This window comes from Cannabis sativa, chromosome 3 (assembly GCF_029168945.1).
Source record: "Cannabis sativa cultivar Pink pepper isolate KNU-18-1 chromosome 3, ASM2916894v1, whole genome shotgun sequence".
NCBI classification, from domain to species: domain Eukaryota; kingdom Viridiplantae; phylum Streptophyta; class Magnoliopsida; order Rosales; family Cannabaceae; genus Cannabis; species Cannabis sativa.
The window spans coordinates 3,414,722-3,433,199 of NC_083603.1; the positions used below are offsets into that span (position 1 = coordinate 3,414,722).

General features: G+C 29.1%; 3 protein-coding genes across 4 annotated transcripts; all 3 read right to left on the minus strand.

Annotated features, from left to right (window-relative positions):
• Positions 1–4,774: 4,774 nt before the first annotated feature.
• On the minus strand, positions 4,775–5,899 carry LOC115709576 (uncharacterized protein At3g17950). Its single transcript, XM_030637710.2, has 2 exons — positions 5,538–5,899; positions 4,775–5,457 (listed from the first exon to the last, which is right to left on the minus strand). Exons 1-2 carry the CDS (start codon positions 5,622–5,624, stop codon positions 4,912–4,914), a joined length of 633 nt encoding a protein of 210 aa, XP_030493570.2. The 5' UTR covers positions 5,625–5,899; the 3' UTR covers positions 4,775–4,911.
• A 1,750-nt stretch (positions 5,900–7,649) lies between these two features.
• LOC115711691 (uncharacterized) lies at positions 7,650–11,587 on the minus strand. 2 transcript variants are annotated; one of them, XM_061111483.1, is made up of 4 exons: positions 11,434–11,587; positions 9,214–9,674; positions 8,914–9,139; positions 7,650–8,353 (listed from the first exon to the last, which is right to left on the minus strand). In XM_061111483.1, exons 2-4 carry the CDS (start codon positions 9,655–9,657, stop codon positions 7,830–7,832), a joined length of 1,194 nt encoding a protein of 397 aa, XP_060967466.1. In that variant the 5' UTR covers positions 9,658–9,674; positions 11,434–11,587; the 3' UTR covers positions 7,650–7,829. The 2 variants fall into 2 exon arrangements, with proteins under 2 accessions (XP_060967466.1, XP_060967467.1); XM_061111484.1 differs by having other exon boundaries at positions 11,370–11,528.
• Positions 11,588–16,754: 5,167 nt separating this feature from the next.
• On the minus strand, positions 16,755–17,349 carry LOC115709578 (MICOS complex subunit MIC10). Its single transcript, XM_030637712.2, has one exon. The coding sequence runs from the start codon at positions 17,211–17,213 to the stop codon at positions 16,953–16,955; it is 261 nt and encodes an 86-aa protein (XP_030493572.2). The 5' UTR covers positions 17,214–17,349; the 3' UTR covers positions 16,755–16,952.
• Between the last annotated feature and the right edge of the window lie 1,129 nt (positions 17,350–18,478).

Consider the following 18,478-nt stretch of genomic DNA (forward strand, 5'->3'; position numbering starts at 1 on the left):
TTATGTTACTATACATGCTAATTAACATGATTGGTATCACATATTTAGATTTTACAATAATAATTTATCACAAATTATCAATACAATAAATAAAATTGTTGATATCAATTATAAATTATCTATTTTATATGGGTAAATATTATTTTGGACCCTGTATTTTGCAAAAATTACTAATTAGACCCTCTGTTTTGTTAAATGACAAAATGGACCATGTATTTTCCAAAATGGTACAAATAAGACCCTAAACTGATTTTTTATTAAAATAAAATTTAATAATAATCCAATCTAAATGTGCTATGACAAAACTGTTTATATTTTATGTATCTGTTCGTGTTAGAAATTGTCTTCAAGTTGGTTATATTAAAAAAAAATTGTCAAAAATTAAGCTCACGGTCTTATTTTTACTATTTTGGAAAATACAGGGTCCATTTTGTCATTTAACAAAACAGATAATCCAATCGGTAACTTTTGTAATATACATGGTCCAAAATGGTATTTCAATTTTATATTCTTGTAAGTAATTTTTTTTTTCTAATTTATATATTTTTCTATAAAATAAATAATAATTTTACTATAAATTAATAATTTTAATAATATATTGGATATAAACAGGTCAATTCGTGTCGATTTCGTGTTACATACAACCATAATCTATTTCCAATAATAATTATGTCATTTGGGTTCGACCCAATTTTAACCTGTATTTATTTTTCATAATACTGACCTGCAAATTCGTATAGAGTTCAGGTCATATTATCGTATTATGTTGTTATATCATAATTTGAATTGTCACCCCTAAATATGATGGTTATGAGTAGACTAAATTGAATTAGTCCGACTTGATTTTGAGATAAATATACATTAGAATTTAAGAATTCAAATAAATAAAAATATGGCATATTAAAGAGAATATGGAGTCCACAACTTGTATTTAAATGGGTTTTTTCGTTTTCTTTATAAATATAACATACCTTGTATCAAATTACTACTATATAATAAAAATATGCAAATGAAAAAAAAAAAAAAAAAAAGATAGAAGGTTTTGCCTAGAAAAGCAAAAGAAGGTTTATTATGCAATAAAGTTGTAAAGAATGTTTCAATTAAATAAATGAGAATAAAGAAAGACTATAGGAATTTTGTAATCATGAATATAAAGATACTAGTTACCATAAAAGTGAAAGTTTAGTACGTATTGGTCTATAAAGATCATTATTAGCATAATTTATATTTATATTGTTAGGCCACCACCACATATATTTTTTTTATTATTAAAAGATCTTGATTGAAATTAATGAATTTTTATCCAAAGTTAGTGTTATATCTTTTTATGTGTACATAAAATATGTATCAAAATACAACCAGTAGAGTTAGGGTTTGAAGTGAAAGAAAGATATTTTTGGCATAAAGATTTTTTTTTAAAAAAATAAAATAGCAACTTTATTAAAATTTTAGCATTATGAATACAAAAGATTTTATAACGAGCCCAAATATTATGCTCGAAAATATTACAACTAGAGAAAAATCGAGAATGTCTAGCCACAATATGTATTACTCAATTTTTCGATCATTTAATAAACTGTAAATTGACATCATGTAAAGAGGAAAGCAAAAGTTGAGAGTCATGAATAATCAAACCAAAAGCAAAACTCATAATTTGTTTACTATGGATACCTTAAATAGTGAGCATATTATTTATTTCGATCTCTACATTTTTCTATTATTTGCTCTTTTATCCAACTGAGAACCTCTTTGATTCCCATAATTTCTACAACCCCAGCAGCGTAAACATCTAATTGATAGTAAGTTTTAGCTTCAATAAATTTGTCTGAACTGCTCGTGCCACTATCCTGAAGTCATACAATAACTACACAAGTTACAAGTTTCCATATAATATAATTTATTATTTTCTTTAATATTTCTATTAATCAAAGAATTTAACTCTTGCCTTCTTACCAAATCACTCTTACAATTTCAAATTCAAATCAAATATAAAATATGGCTAATTATGATTTTTGCCCCTGAACTTTGATATGTACCAAATTATGTCCCATAAACTTTTAAGGTCGTTAAAAATATCCCTTGAACTATTGAGATTGTTGGATTTAAATTTTTTTTTTCCAATTTTAGTAAAAAAGTCTAATATAGATAATTTAGTACATGTCAAAATTCAAAGGGCATGATTTTGTAGATATCAAAGTCTGGGGAGTATAGTTTAGTACATGAACAATACTGAAATAGTAAAATTGAATGAAATTAGACAAAAGTCCTTAAATCCAACAATTTCAATAGTTCAGAGGCATTTTTAGCGACTTTAAAAATTCAGAAGGCATAATTTGGTACATGTCAAAGTTCAGGGGACAGAAATCTTAATTAACCATATTTTACTTCACATACCTAATAAATAATTCATTCAATTTTAATTTAAATCATATATAAATTAAATTTCAATGATAATGTTGAGGTGTTTGATGAAGTTTGAATCAATCAATTATTTCTCATATTAAAATAAGTTTATCTGAATAATAAAATATATATTATTTTGGTTCTTAAAGAAATAAAACAAAAATCTCAGTGGTGGTTATTACAGTCCAAAAAAACTCACATAAATCAATTTTGGGATTTAACATCTTAACAAAAAAAATGTGTTTGAAGGGTAACCTAATGAGTCAACAAATTACATCATTGTCTTATTGTCACTAGAATTAAATACTATAGTTAACTTTGACATCTCTTTTAACTTTTACCAATTTTGTACATTATCTACTAATAGTCTCAAAATCATATCCTCAAAATTTTAAATATTGTGGTTAAGGCAAGATGAAAATGACAAACTCATAAGAATATTATATTATTGGGGTTTAATAATAAGTGAAAGTAATTATGAGACTACTATGAGATGACATATTTTATTAGTAATTTTTTATTTTAATTATTAAATTAAAATATATAAATTTTAATATAAAATTATACCAATAATAATATTAATACATTTAAATAATATAAAATACAAGTAATAATAAGAACTTTAATAATATTAGCTCCATTGTAAAGTGTCATATTATTTATGATGTAATTAAATATCTAATCTCTTAACTTTATAAATAGTGATATTAAACGTCGCTACAACTTAGTACCTACTATACCTAATAGTAATGCTATTTCTTAAATGAGTAATGTTAATTACAACTTATTATTATAACTTATTTGTAATCATTCGCGTTTATTTTGAAAAATAAAAAATTCCTAACAATTTTCGTTATAATTATAATATCTTTTCTATAAAATTTTGAATTTTTTTAGTAATTTATAGTATTATAAACAGATTTAAATTTTTTTAAACACAAATATTAACCTAAAATATCAAAAAATATATTTTTAATTGTAAAAGTTGTAATTAACACTTCTCTTCCTCAAATTGAATGTTAACTCATAAAATGGCAAAAACTAATAAAAATGATTTCTTGTCCCCTTTAGAAAAGAATATATATATATTTTTTAAAAGATAAGAATTGATTTTATGAAAACTCTTTGGATTTCTCAACTAAGGTAGTAAGGACCACAACACAAAACACAACACACCCATTGAATGCTTTACACATAATTTTATACTTTTCAAAAGCATGTTTTCAAAAGTACACAAACCAGGCTTCATGAGTGGATATATTTATAACACATATCCCTTATTTAATTATCTATTCATTTTATTATTATTATTATTATATATATTTATCCAATCCAAAAAAAATAAACATTTATTAAAATATTTAAATCCCAAAAATAAAATCCAAAACCTAAATCCACTATATGTAGGGAAATTTGATATTTATAACTAAGATTTTTGCATGAATTTTGACTTATATTAAAACATATTTTAAATATTTTAAAATATTTAGTTGTTTAATTTTTAAGACTCTTGTATTTTAAAACCTTTGTAGCTTTGTGTTTATTATTTCTTTTTCTTTCAAAAAATATATATATATATTTTTTTTTTTGATAAAATGCTATTATATTAAATGAATTACAATACAATAGTTATTAGAAGGATGAAAATTCCTTCATCCATAAACATTCTCTGTCCACCGAAAGAGTATTCTTTGCTAAAGTATGAGCAACATTATTAGTAGATTTATAAATATGAGAGATTTGAACTCCAAGAAATAATTGCTATTTTAAAAATATAATTTAATACATAAATAATTACTACGTTAATTATAAAAATTCTTAAATTTTACAATCTAAACCGTTCAAGAATTTAATTACCTAAAATAAATTAAAATTATAATTTAATACATATCAAAATTTCAGAAACAAATATTCTAAGATTATCTTCAATCCAACACTATAATATTTTATATAATGTGAATTTTCTCATTTTACACTCCAAAAAACAGTGTCCCACTGATGATGATAATAATAATAATAATAATAATAATAGGAAAGATAAATAATGGAATATTTTTTTTAATTGTTAACTTTTAATAATTATATAATGCTTTTAAGAAAAAAAAAAACAAATAATTAAAAGCATTAAATTACTCTTATTTTATTAATAAAATAATATAATAATAAAAAAATATATATTTTTTAAATTAATTTTTAATATTGTGATTAGAATCACAATAAAATAATTTAGTACTGAAATAATAGCTTCTTAGTATTGATTTAATATAAATTTAAATTTTATTATTAGAGATGGCCTAATTACCCAAAATTAAAAGCATTCAAAAACAAAAAAAATATCATTGTTAAAAGAAAAATTATTTATACATATATATTTAATTAATCATCAAAAAAGAGAATAATGAATCAAACAAAACAAAATCCAATTTCTTTTTTTTCTTTTTTTTATGTTTCCAAAAAAAGCAAAAATTAAATTTAAAAAAAAAAAAAGAAAGTGAGACACAGCATATGTTATCCTGCACCGCCACTACAGCAGATCCCAGTAAGAGAAGCCGGAAATCTACCACAAACAAAACCAGTCGCCGCCGTAGACGACGACGGAGAAGACGAAGAAATCTCCATCTCCGTCTGAGCCGGTGGAAGAACCCTCCCATCAGCAAACAACAACCGTCCATTTCTCCTCCGATCATCATCATCATCATTAACCACAACAACACCTTCAAGCTCAGCCGTCGCACCGTAAAAAGCTCCGTCACCAAATCTCCTTTCATTCTCCAAAAAATCTCCCAACGAAGCCGTGGGTTTCGCATCGTTCTCATCTCTGCAAAGACTCCACCACCGCCTTCGTCTCTCCGCAACCGATGATGATGACGTGGCATTGGATTTGTTAGACCTTCTTCGAGATCCACTCATCGTTCTTGCTCCGTTAATGGCGGAAGTTGATAAAGGAGTTTCGCGGTGGCGTTGGGAGGGAGCTCGGAATGTAATGGCTGGAAAACTGACTCCCATTAGGGTTCCGAGAGTTGTACTTCGATCGTGGAAGAACGAACCTGTAGACTGTAAAATCAGAAATAAAAAAATCAGAAAAGATTCGTAATTGTTTGAAGAGTTTTTTTCTATTTGATTTGGTTAGTTACCTCTGTGTCGAGATCGGAGGAGGAGATGGAGGAATTGGTTGGGGAAGAAGGTGGTGGGAGTAAATCATTATTGGCTGGATCTAACATTTTCTTTTGTGTTGTTTGGATGGATGGAAAATGGAGGGTTTAGAGAGAAAGAGAAAGAAAATGAAAAAGGAAAAGGAAAAGGTTTGTGTGATGGGTTTTAGAAGTTTGGATATGATGAGTTAGTTTCTTCTTTACTTTTAACTTATTTTTTTCTTTTTATGTAGAAGAAAAGTGAGAGAGGACTAGTAGGTGTACTAATGATATTTTCGGGTGTTGGGGACAGTGGCGGATCTAGAATTTAAAGTGAGGATACATAAAAAAGTGAATCATTAACTATGGAATCTAGCTTAACTAATATTATATTTATAAATATTATTTTTTAATTATAAATATATTTCGTAACTAATTAAATTACATATTTTTTTTTTTTTAAGGGAGGCGACTGTTATGCCTCACCTTTATGTGAGTTTGCCTCTGGTCGGGCAGGGGCGAACTCACATAGAATCGAAGCGGTGAGTTCTCTCTTTGAAAAAAAATTGAATATATATTTTAGTTAATTACGATATATATTTATAATAAAAGATGATATTTATAAATATATGGTTAAGTTAGATATATATAGTATGAAAATATTATATTCACTTTCTTACAAAAATATATTTTTTAAATTAGGGTTCCATTTTAATTGAGTTAAAATTTAATTAATATAAATACTCAATTCATTTTAATTTGCATAATTCAATTCAAGTTAATCCACAATTATTTATATATATATTTATAAAAATAATAAATTAAAATTACTTATTTACCATTGTTTTCAAATCAAAGTAATTCATAAAATATTATTCAATTGAAATTTTACATGTTTAATTTTCTTTCTCCATCTTTATTAAACAAACACAAGAGATTTTTAGTTTTAATTAAGTAAATAATAAATAAATATTTATATAAAAAAGAGATCCTATTATTTTATTTTCTTTTCTTCTTTTCATCTAATTAAATTTAAAATAATAATAATAATAAAAAAGAAAAAAATACAGACTGGACTATAAGAGAAAAAGCATGAGTTGTAGAGGTACCTAATAAAATAATGAATGAATATGAATCATTGCTTTTTTTTTTTTTTTTTTTTTTCTGGTTAAGCAAAGCAAACCAACATACAATTACTCGTGACTCACTTTTTCAAAATAAATAAATAAATAGATAAGGTGCTTAATTTTATATTAAGTGATTTATAATTAAACTAAAATTATAGAAATTTAAAAAATAATTCCCTCCAAAATTAAGTAAGAATAAATTATTTTAATAATTATTATTAGTATGGTAAATATAGTAGTATCTGCAAAAGTAATAGAATATTAAATGTGTGTTAATCTCTAATTTTTTTTTATATATATATAACGTAAAGAAAAAAAAAAATACTAAAGTAGATTCTTTTAGAGAAGAGAAGTTTGCTCGAAGGATTTTCAATTACTGAGATAGTTGTAAAAAGAGAGAGTTAGGAGAATTGTGAGTGGTGCATAATTATAATGTCTACAATATTATACATATTTCAAATATTGTCTATTATATATTTGGGTTTGATATAGTGACATGCTGATAAAAATATTAAAATTTTTGATCCAATAATCAGAATCTTACTACATTTGATCAATCAGTGTTATATAAATTATTAAAAATTATACTTAATTCTAACCCAATACATATGTGATTTATCGAAATGAGAAAAACATGCATAGTTAGTGTAAGTAATACATGAGAGAAGCTTTGAAAGATAAATTTTTCGAAATACAAATTTAAAATTCTATATTTTCAATTATTTATAATATTTACTATCCAATAATTTAAAATTATACATATTTATAATTAAAATAATAATTTAATTAATATAACTTTATTGGTCTCAATTATATATAATTAACTATTTACGTAACACAATTTGAAACAACATGTATGAATAAAGCCTATATTGTAGAGTATATAACTTCGATCGTAGGGATTAATTTCTAATAACATAATTTCATAATAATTCTGTAAATTTTTTTGCATAATTTCTTTCTGATTGGGCCGACATCCGTTACATTCGTCATTCAATTCAATAAATCTCCGTTTCAGACCTTCTAAAGTATATTTCTTTTCTATAAACATTTTTTTGTTCCAAATTTACACCCCCAAGAAATTGAAAAGAAAAAAAAAAAAAGAAGACACATGTTTATGTCCAATTTTTTTTAACCCAGCCTGAAACTATGATCACAAACAAAGAATCTACAGAGAAGATATGTCATTGATATAATCATTCCACATTTCAGTTGCAATAGAATCCCTCAATTGCAGAGACAATTCTATCTGTTCTTCATCAAAATGAATGTCCAAACCAGTAGAATTCTCGACATTCTTCATCGGTTGCTGATCCAATTCCACCAAAGGTGGCGGCGGTGGAGAAGACTCCTCTTGTGGTAAATCATCGTCTTCGAACAGTTTAAATAGCCAGTCACTCGGTTCCTCCTTTCGGATGTAGTTGTGTATGGCACATGCTGCAACTACCAACTTCACTTGTGTTTGTAACGGGTACGGTGGAGCTGTCATTAGTATAGGGAATCGAGCTTTTAAGGACCCGAAAATTCGATCAGCTGCGTTTCGTAACAATGAATGGCGTTGATTAAATAGCTCTTTCGCGTTTTGTGGATGGTAACCATCAGGAAACTCTTTCAAATGATATGGAACATCTGGATATGGAGCCATGAAACCAGGTAGATTCACATACTTGTTGTCCAATAGGTAGTATTTACCTGCATCATCAAGATTTACACTATGTTTGGTACGAAGAAAGAAAATTAACTTGTTACAAAATTACTATATTACCCTTAAATTATTAACAAAATTGTTCTTTTAATAAAATAAATTAGTAATTTTACATAAACATTACTATTAGACACCAGTGGTACTAGGCACTACTTAAAAATGGCACCTTACAAGTGGTTAGCGATATTTTATAAAAGTTATTACATGACATTATGAGATCCGAAACTTAATTGTACTAACAGCGATATGACGCCGACTAAGTACCACTAGTGTTTTTTTTAGCATTTCTCATTTCTCATTTTACATCAATGTTGTTTTGTAAGAAAATTCTCTTCAATTTTCTCTCCCAATTAGAGGAGAAAATTTTGGTGATTCTATCCGCATTTCGCTTCTCCCCATTTTTCTTTCCTCTCCCTTTTTTCTTCTACCAAATATATGGTTATGCTTAACAGTATCAACAATATTAAAAGATCAGTTTCACATTCATTTTTATTCTTAAATATCATGAATTATGTCATATAGTCCGAGAAGCGGGACAAGAACACACCTTCGGGAACCTGCAGTTTGTTTCGTCGAGTGAGTGCTGAATTTAGAACTTGCAGGTCTGATGCTGAACCTTCCCAACCAGCCAGGACGTAATGAAACTTAAGATCGAATGAGCAAGCAGCCAGAACAATTTGGGAAAGTGAGCCGTTTTTGTTGCGAAAAGGTCCTTGTTCATCAACACCAACCATTACAGGAACATGTATTCCATCAATTGCACCAACACAATCCTATTGAAGCAAAAGAAAACAGACATCAGAAGACACAGATACTTATCAGACTTAACACTTGGGTTTTCTGTTACCTTAAAATATGGATAGAATCTGGGATCTTCTGAAATTGCTGTAGGAACAAACTCCGAGCCAGGGGGCAGAAAGAAATCTAATGATATCGCCATGACTGCATTTAGTACATTGTTAAAATGGCGACTGATGGTTTCTCCTGAGTAACGAAATAATTCTTGTACAGCTCGAGTTCGCAGATTATGACCAACAATGAACATGAATATAGCTAATTGCTCTTCAATCTTGATTCGATTTGTATGGCGCAGTAAGCCTTTGGCTTGTAAAATATCGCATAACTTATAAAAGACATGCTTATCCATACGAAAATTCTCGAGACAACGTTCATTTTCCCCATTAAGTACTTCATCTACAAATTTTGCACCAGAATATCCTAAACCACGACTTACTTCTTTAGGGACATAATTCCCATATGCCAAATCTTTTTCGTCATCAGAGCTCTTCATTACGAATTCAAACTCGTCTGCATTAAGGCAAATATATACATTGCTTAGAAATAGTTAAAATGGAAACCAATAATTAAATTGTTGAAAATAATATGGAATTAGTCTTAGCCAATCAAAGGCGGTCTCAAACAGTAGTACCAACTTATTTACATTACTAATTTGGGATGGATAAAATGCAAGCTATACATGAGCCAAAACAATGTTAAGCCCAAATCACCTAAGAAAGGATGACATACTTCATTATCAGATTTCTGCACCAATGATACTCCAACAACCATAACTTAAAGACTTTTACAACTAACTAAATACCAAAAAGTCCAATTCAATTTTCTTCTTTTGTTTATTAAGGATAATAGAAAATGATAAGAGCAGTCAGGAACAAAGATAAGACCTATAAATTGATAAGTAAACTGGTAGGTAGGAATCAAACCTAATGTCCTGAATATGCAAATTTTATGCTTAAATAAAAACAATAGAAGGAACAAATACACAATTATGCAAATAGATTACGATTAACAATTCAATAGTAATGACAGGTCAAAAAGCAGTTACAAAAGAATCAACCTTGGCAAGAAGTAAGAAAGAAAGCAGCACACAGTTCACTAAACACAAAGCAAGAAAAGTGTTAGGCTCTAGGATTAGTGGGGTGTGCTAGCTTATAGTGAATAATAAGGGTATATGAAGTCCTTGTTTGGGAGGGTAGTATTAAGTGAGAAATTACTATACATAGGTAAGGGAAGATTTGGGGTATGCAATGTTCACTCTTTGCATCAAAGGAGCCTAAGGGCTCACATACTTTGTAATTGGGTTTCTCATACACTCAATATTAATCTTCTACAGTTTCCTACTGTTGTAGCTACTAACATTGTTTTAATTTGGCAGCAGGTTCTCATCAAAAAGAAAAAAGAATGAGAAAACTTAAGAGGGGATTGGACAACTCATTCTAAAGAAAAAGTTCACTACTTAACACACATCCTAAATTCTAATCTTCTTACATGATACATTAAGTCTAAAATAAAAACAAAAATAGTCAAAATAAAAGGTCACGAAACTCACAAAGTGTTTGAATGTTTACACAACTTGTATATATGCTTCAAAATATGGAACTACAGAGACTGAAAAATATGAAGTTGTATCATTGCACAACTGACTTAAGTTCATAAAAAATTTTAGTCTGAACTAATTTACACTAAAGAAAATGTAAAATCCCCAAAAGATTTCAAATATATCATTCACCAAGGTACTAACATCATCCTTAAGAGAATAGAAATGTAATGTCAAACAAAAATTAGAAACAGAAACCCCAAAATGCAATGACAGAAAATGATAAATACTAAACAAAATGATTAACAGAAGAAACCAAATATAACCCAAAACCAACACCCAATGAATTCAAAGAACTAAACACTAAGTATAATCAATTCAACAGTATATAATTACTTCTTTCTACACAAAATCAAGACTCTTACCCATTTCATAAATGTGCTTTTTTTCTTTTATTTTCTTAAATGTTTCAAATTACCATGATGATACATTATTCATTGATCAAATCAGTAAAACAATTCATAATAAAACAAGCTCTAAATCATATTCTTCAGGGAAATCATTCTACCTAAAATCAAACTCCATTTTTGCTAATAAGAAAGTAAGTAAGTAAGTAAGTAAGTAAGCTCAGTATATAATAAGAATGTAAAGGGTTTAAGGGTTTTTACTATGAACAATATATGATTGTTGAAGAAATTAATTAACGGAGAGGAAGAGATTGCGGCAACAGACCGGGAATTTTGAAGATAGACGAGAAGAGCTCGACGGCGACGGCGACGGCGACCAGAACAGGCGGCGCGAGGAGAGCACGGCGAGTGAGGCGAGTTGAGTTTGGTGGTGAGGTTTAAATAGTAATGACTAATGTGACTGATCCAAACATGGGATTGGAATTACTTATCCTTATTCTTATTCTTATTCTTATGTGCCAAACATAGGATTGGAATTACTTATCCTTAGTCTTATTCTTATGTGCCAAACAGGGGACTAGAGCTAATGACAAAAGTCTAAAGGGCTATTTTCAAAAATATGGGAAAAATTATTAAGGTTATGATAAATATGGCATAAAAAGTAAATGCCACTAAATATGGCATTATCTAACCAATCAAACTAAAAATATGGGTTTTTTTCTAAAAAAAACCATATAAGACATTAAAAAGAAATCTGAATTTAAAATTCATAAAAAATAAAAACTTAATTAAATTACCATAAAAAATATTAAAATTCTCTTCATATTTATTTTTTTAAAAAAATAAAACAAATAATACTATAGTGATTGCCGAAGTTGTCACTTGTGCTAGAAAAGTCATCGGAGTTTACTGCCGACACCGGAAAGTCGCCGGAGTAGCCGTCGGTGCCGGAAAAGTCGCCGGAGTTGCTGCCGGCGCCGAAAAAGTCATCAGAATTAGCATTGTCGCTGGAAAAATCACCAAAAAATCGGTTTCTAACATCAAGAAACTAGTTTCTTGGTGATTTTTCCGGTAATTTTACTGGTGACAATGCCAAGTCCGACGACTATTCTGGAGTTTGATGTCGGTGCCGAAAAAATTGCCGGAGTAGTTCCTGGTGTTGGAAAAATTGCCAGAGTTATTGCCGTCGTAAAAAAAGTCGTCAGAATTGGCATTGTCGCCAGCAAAATCACCAAGAAAGTGGTTTTTTCATCAAGAAACTGGTTTCTTCACCAAGAAAGTGGTTTCTTCATCAAGGAACTAATTTTGTTACACAACAATAATAAAGATTATGAAAACAAAACAAAAATGATATACACTGAAAATAATTGAAACCAGTTTCATCAATCAACCAAATAGAGAAAAAAAAAATACAAAAAAAATTACCAAGAAACTGGTTTCTTCATCAAGAAACCGAAAAAAAACCAGTTTCTTGGTGATTAGTCCGATAATTTTTCCGGTGACAATGCCAATTTTGACGAATTTCTCAGAGTTTACTGTCGGTACTGAAAAAGTCACCGGAGTAGATGTCGGTGTATTAGTCGTCAGAGTTGCTACCAATGCTAGAAAATTCGTCATAATTGCCATTGTCGTCAGAAAAATTACCGGAAAAATTACCAAAAAACTGGTTTCTTCATCAAGAAACCAGAAACCAGTTTCTTGGTAATTTTTCCGGCGACTATGCCAATTCTGATGACTTTTCTGAAGTTTCTTGTCATTCTTGGGAAAAGTCGCCGGAGTAGCTGCTAGCGTCAGAAAAGTCGTCAGAATTGGCATTGTCAACAGAAAAATCACCAAGAAACCGGTTCTTAGACTTCAAGAAACGGTTTCTTGGTGATTTTTCGTGATTTTTCCCGCAAAATGCCAACTCCGACGAATTTTCCGGCGCCGAAGAACTCCGACGAATTTGCCGGCACCGACCGCTACTCCGGTGACTTTTCCCAAGACGGCAAAGAAACTCCGTGACTTTTCCGGCATCAATGACAAATAAAAATTCCTAAACAAATAAAAACATTAAATATGGGATTTAGAAACCTAATTACATATATATGGCATATCAAATACCATAAAAAAACCTAAAAATAAAAAAATACCATATAAATTGGCCAAACTTAAATGTGCCATATTTATCATAAGAACTTTTAAAATCCCATACTAAGTGTAATTTCCTCATAGTCTAAATGGCAGACTAGACTAGAGTTGGCCCATATGGGTTGTATTTGGCCAATTTTTTTTTTATAAGTTTTCTAAATGCAAACTAATATCAACTAAGGTATTTGATTTTTATTGAAAATGTAAAAAATAATAATATTGAATTAATGAATAAAAAAGAAGAAGCGTTTAAAGAAAAAAAAAATTATCATTGAGCTTATTTTTTTTAAAAAAAAGAAATATCTTTTTGGTTAATTAGTAATTTTTTCCCCCGAACTTTGACATGTACTAAATCGTACCCCCTAAACTTTTTTGGCCATTAACTATTGAGATTGTTAAGTTTAAGGACTTTTGTCTAATTTCATTCAATTTTACTGTTTCAATGATTGTTTATGTACTAAACCTTGCTCCCTAGATTTTGATATCTACCAAATCATGCCCCTCAAACTTTGATATGTACTAAATCATGCCCCTTGAACTTTCATCCATATTAGAATTTTTTTACTAAAATTAGACAAAAGTCCTTAAATTTAACAATCTCAATAGTTCAGGGGGAATTTTTAACGACCAAAAAAGTTCAGAGGACACGATTTAGTATATGTCAAAGTTCGGGGGGAAAAAATTACTAATTAGCCTATCTTTTTTTTGGTTGATATAATCACTTAACTCCGTCCTTAAAATTCTACTGGACCTAGAGAAAATTAAAATTATTGGACTTTTATCTAAAATGATACAAAATAAATAGTATGTTGTACCCAATTTTTGATATTTTTTTTTACAAAAAAATATTTGAAGATAATTCTACTACGAATAATTGCATAAAATGTAATTGTCATAAAATTTCTAATCAGGTTTTTATTAAGTTTTATTTTGATAAAAAATAGACCAGTGTACTATTTTATTTTATTTTTGAATATACAAAACCCAATTTATCATTTAACAACACAAAGGGTCTAATCAATAATTTTTACAAAAATCAAAATCAAAATAATATTTACACTTGTTTAAAAGATATGTGATATATTTTTAGAAATTACTAAAAAAAATGTATATAATTAAAAGAGAGAGAAAAAAACTTTGTGAGCTCTTGTGCTGGGTGGACCTAACCTGTCTTAACCCAAGGCTAGCCCTGCAACCACCATGTGCCCTTAAGCTGGTTAGAGGGGCGATGGAGCTCGTGGTGGAGTCTAACTTTCTATGTTGGATTTAAGCTCTAATGTACTGTGTGAAGAGATGGAGTTTGGACAGAGTTCTTGCTGATGTTAAAGGCTTGGGTGATGGCTTGGTCTGAGTTAATATGGGTCTTCGAAAAGTTATCGGAGGCATTTTGGGTCAGATGAGTGATGGTATAGGAGTGATGACGGGTGGCAGTGTCGTGGTTTGTTGGAGTTAGGTTTGCCCTTCTTTCTAGGGTTTGTGGGTGTCATGACTCAGTCCCTTTACCTCATAGGGTTAGACAACTTAGACCCTTTGTTTTCTTCTTCTAATATGTTAGTTATTGAGTATTAGTGGTTTAATGCTCGTGTTAGGCGCTTTGTTCAACTTTGTTATTTGCATTGTTTCTTTATTATTTTGCTTTGCTTTTGGTGATAATTACTCTTAGTTAGAATGCACAAACTTATTTGTTACTTGTTTGATTGAGATTATTGATAATACAAGTTTGTAGCTAAGCTTTATAGTATGTAGAGATTTTATTTAGCATAAATAGAAACATATTGGGTGTTACTTTTTTTAATTGAAAATTTTCATTCAATTAGACCAATTCGGTCTCAACAATGAGGTAAACATCTTGCGTGTTATTAATTCTTTCGATTTAAGAACAAAAATAATCTTTCTTCTTGGCGTCGGTTGGTCTCGTCTCTTTTGCCTTAATTCGGGTGACAAAAGTAAATCGTGAGACACCATTTTTAACCAATTTATACAAACAAAACTGCTCATTTTCAAACTAATGTTGTTATTGATTAATGAATTACTACTTTTTATTCAAATAATAATAATAATAATAATAATTTATACACGTTTTTTTTTTGACAAGTGACTTGCACAACATGAGAAGAAAGGTGAAGAAAGGTAAAACAAAATTAAAGAACCAAAGATATACAAATTCAAAATTTACTCTATTATAAGATCGAGTTAGCCCAAAAATATAGACAAAACAACTTAGAACCACCAATCAAAGTCATCTGAATAAAGTAAACTTCTTGAGCCAAAAGCCACCGACAATGTGTTTAACATATCGATTTCGGGTTTGATAGGTCAACTTGTTTTTCACTTGAAATTTAATCTTTCTAATCGTGTTTAGCCTATTTTGATCCAAACATATTTATGCTAAATCCAAATCCCTTCATTTCGTATCATTTTCTAGTCGTGATATCGTGTCATAACCTATATTACTACCCTTACTTTTTCCTGTTTAAACTAAAAAAAGAAACAAAAATGAATTGTCAACAATTCATTCAACATTCTCATCATCATCATCATATGACCCCCAAATAATCAACAAAACCATCCCCAAAATGTGCTCATACCAATTCATACAAACAATATCAAAGGAACCATAATAACCATATAATCTAAAACAACAAAAAACTTTTTATATGAAACCAATAAAAAATTACACTGAAATAGAATTATCTTTCCACCCAATTTTGAGTTGAATTACAATTCATGAAAATGGAGTAAAAGGTTTCCATTCAATGGAAAGGAATGAATTCCTTTTTATTCCATTCCCTCAAACCAAATATCAACCTTTAATTAATTCCCCAAATCAGTGTTTATACAAAACAAAAATATATGCAACAAAACAAATCCCACATTCAATCCAAATTCAATCAAACAATCAAAAAAACCCATCATCTAAAAAAAGCCCTAGAATTTTTTATGTTCAGGTATTTCTTTCCCATGCTGCTCTTGTGATCTTACAGAGCAAGAAGTTGAGATTGAACTCTTATCAAATCCATGGGTAAACACAAACAAGGTCAAATTTTCAAAGCCAACATCAAATAAAAAAAGAATTGTATGAAAAATTAATACAAACAAATCCCAGATTCAATCTAATGAACAAATGTATCATCACAATTCAATGAAACAATCAAACAAAAAAAAAAAACATATCATCTAAAATCCCTAGAATTTATCTTGTGATCTTACAGAGAAAAAAGTTCAGATTTAACTCATCAAATCCATGGGTTCAAATTTTCATTCAATCAAAACCAACTTATTCAAACAAAATCAAAATAATTATGAAAAATTCATACAAACAAAAATATATTCTTCAACAAATTAATCCCAAATTCAACCCAATCTACAAAAATATCATCACTAATGATCTTGTGATCTTATTCTAATCTACTCTTACAAATCCATGGGTAAACAAAATTATCCATCGAAGCATCTTTTTTTTCTTCAAATACATATTGAAAGCCAACATCATCAAATAATAAATTCTATGAAAAATTCACACAATCGAAAATATATTCAGAAAATCAACAATCCCAAATTCAACCTAATCAACAAAAATACCATCACAATTGTTCCTTTCTTATCAAAACTCCATCCATCGAAACAACATTTAAATTTTTCTCAAATCAAATCCAACATCAAATCAAAATTATTATGAAATGAAAAATTAGGTTTTACCGAAGATTCAAGAGTTTAATTCTCCTTTACAGAAGAAGATTGGGATGATGATAATAACTGTTGTGATTGAGTGTAAGCAGATCCAATCCCAATCCCAGCACCAAAAGCTACAGATGCCCAACGAGTAACTGGACTCCTGAAGAGAAGAAGACCAGCCAAGGCTCCACCGAATGAACCGTACACGAAACGACGAAGACTGAGATCCAAACACGTATCCCATTTGGCATTGACGACGTTGTATTGGGTTGGAGAAGTAATGGTTTTGTTGTCCGCCATTTTCAAAAACCAGAAAGAAACACAATGAAGATTTGTATGAAGAAGAAAGAGAGGTTTTGATATTTTAATTAGGATAATATATATATTTTCACTTTCTAATTTTCTTTTTTTTTTTTAAAAATATAATTTAAGGTATTTTATAAATAAAACTAAAAAAATTATATTTCATGTCTTTTTAGGGATATTTGTGGATTTTTTTTTTTTTTTTTTTTTTTTTTTTTTATGGTTGATGAGTGATTTTTCGGGTGTTAGTATTATGGGATTTGATTTTTTGGTATTGGTAAAGCTGTTAGAAATTTGAATTTTTGTTCATTTACTTTTGGGGTGTGGTTGAAGATTGTAAACAACTTAAAATTTTTTTTTTTTTTACTTTTTGTCAAATGGCCTATTGATTAGAGCATCATGTTGATTGTATTTTTTTGGAGTATAATCTCTCTTTTGATGTTGTTAATATTGTTAAGGTCGAGTTGATCTAGTTGAATGAAATTTATAGTTCAAAAAAAATATTTATGTAAATACCACGTGTTGTGTAGTGTAGTATTTTTTTTTTTTTGAATAATTGTGTAGTGTAGTGTTAGGAATGCCTTTAGTGACATCTTTTCTTACTTGGGTTAAGGGTTGTGGGTGGTAAGAAGACAAAAATGACCTTTTTTCAAAAAAAAAAAAAACTACCACTGACCTAATTAAGGTAGACTGAGGTATAAGATTCCTATAGATGACATGTGGTTCTCAGAATTGTCAAAATGACAAAAAATTGGGAAAAGAATTTGTACCACGTTATTCTTTAGGGGTTCGATGGGTTGCAGCGAAAGTTTGTCCCTAACCTTTAAATAGTACTTTTATCAAGTATTCACGAAAAAATCACAGAAAAATGCAGATTTCACCAAAACTTGTTTTATACCAAAAAATCAGTGAAAATCACACAAAAAGGAAAAGATCGATCAACTAAACACCAACCTATATCAAAATTAGTGATTCACAATTTGGGGTTTTAAGGAGTTTTGGGTGTGATGTTTTGTTCGTCGATCAAATGGGTAGGCCAATCGGTGGTTCGTCGGAGTGGGTTTGGATAGGCGAGACGATGGTGGTGGTGACGCTTCGTCGTTCATGAGAGAGGGTGGTGGTTTGAATTGTATGAAAGAATGAGAGAGGGAAATGTGATAGAGAGAAAGTGAGACCTTTGAATTGGGAGGAGTATTTGGGGAACTTAAAGAAATATGAGCATCAATTTGAGAGGGTGACCAATTTCGAATCATTTTATCATT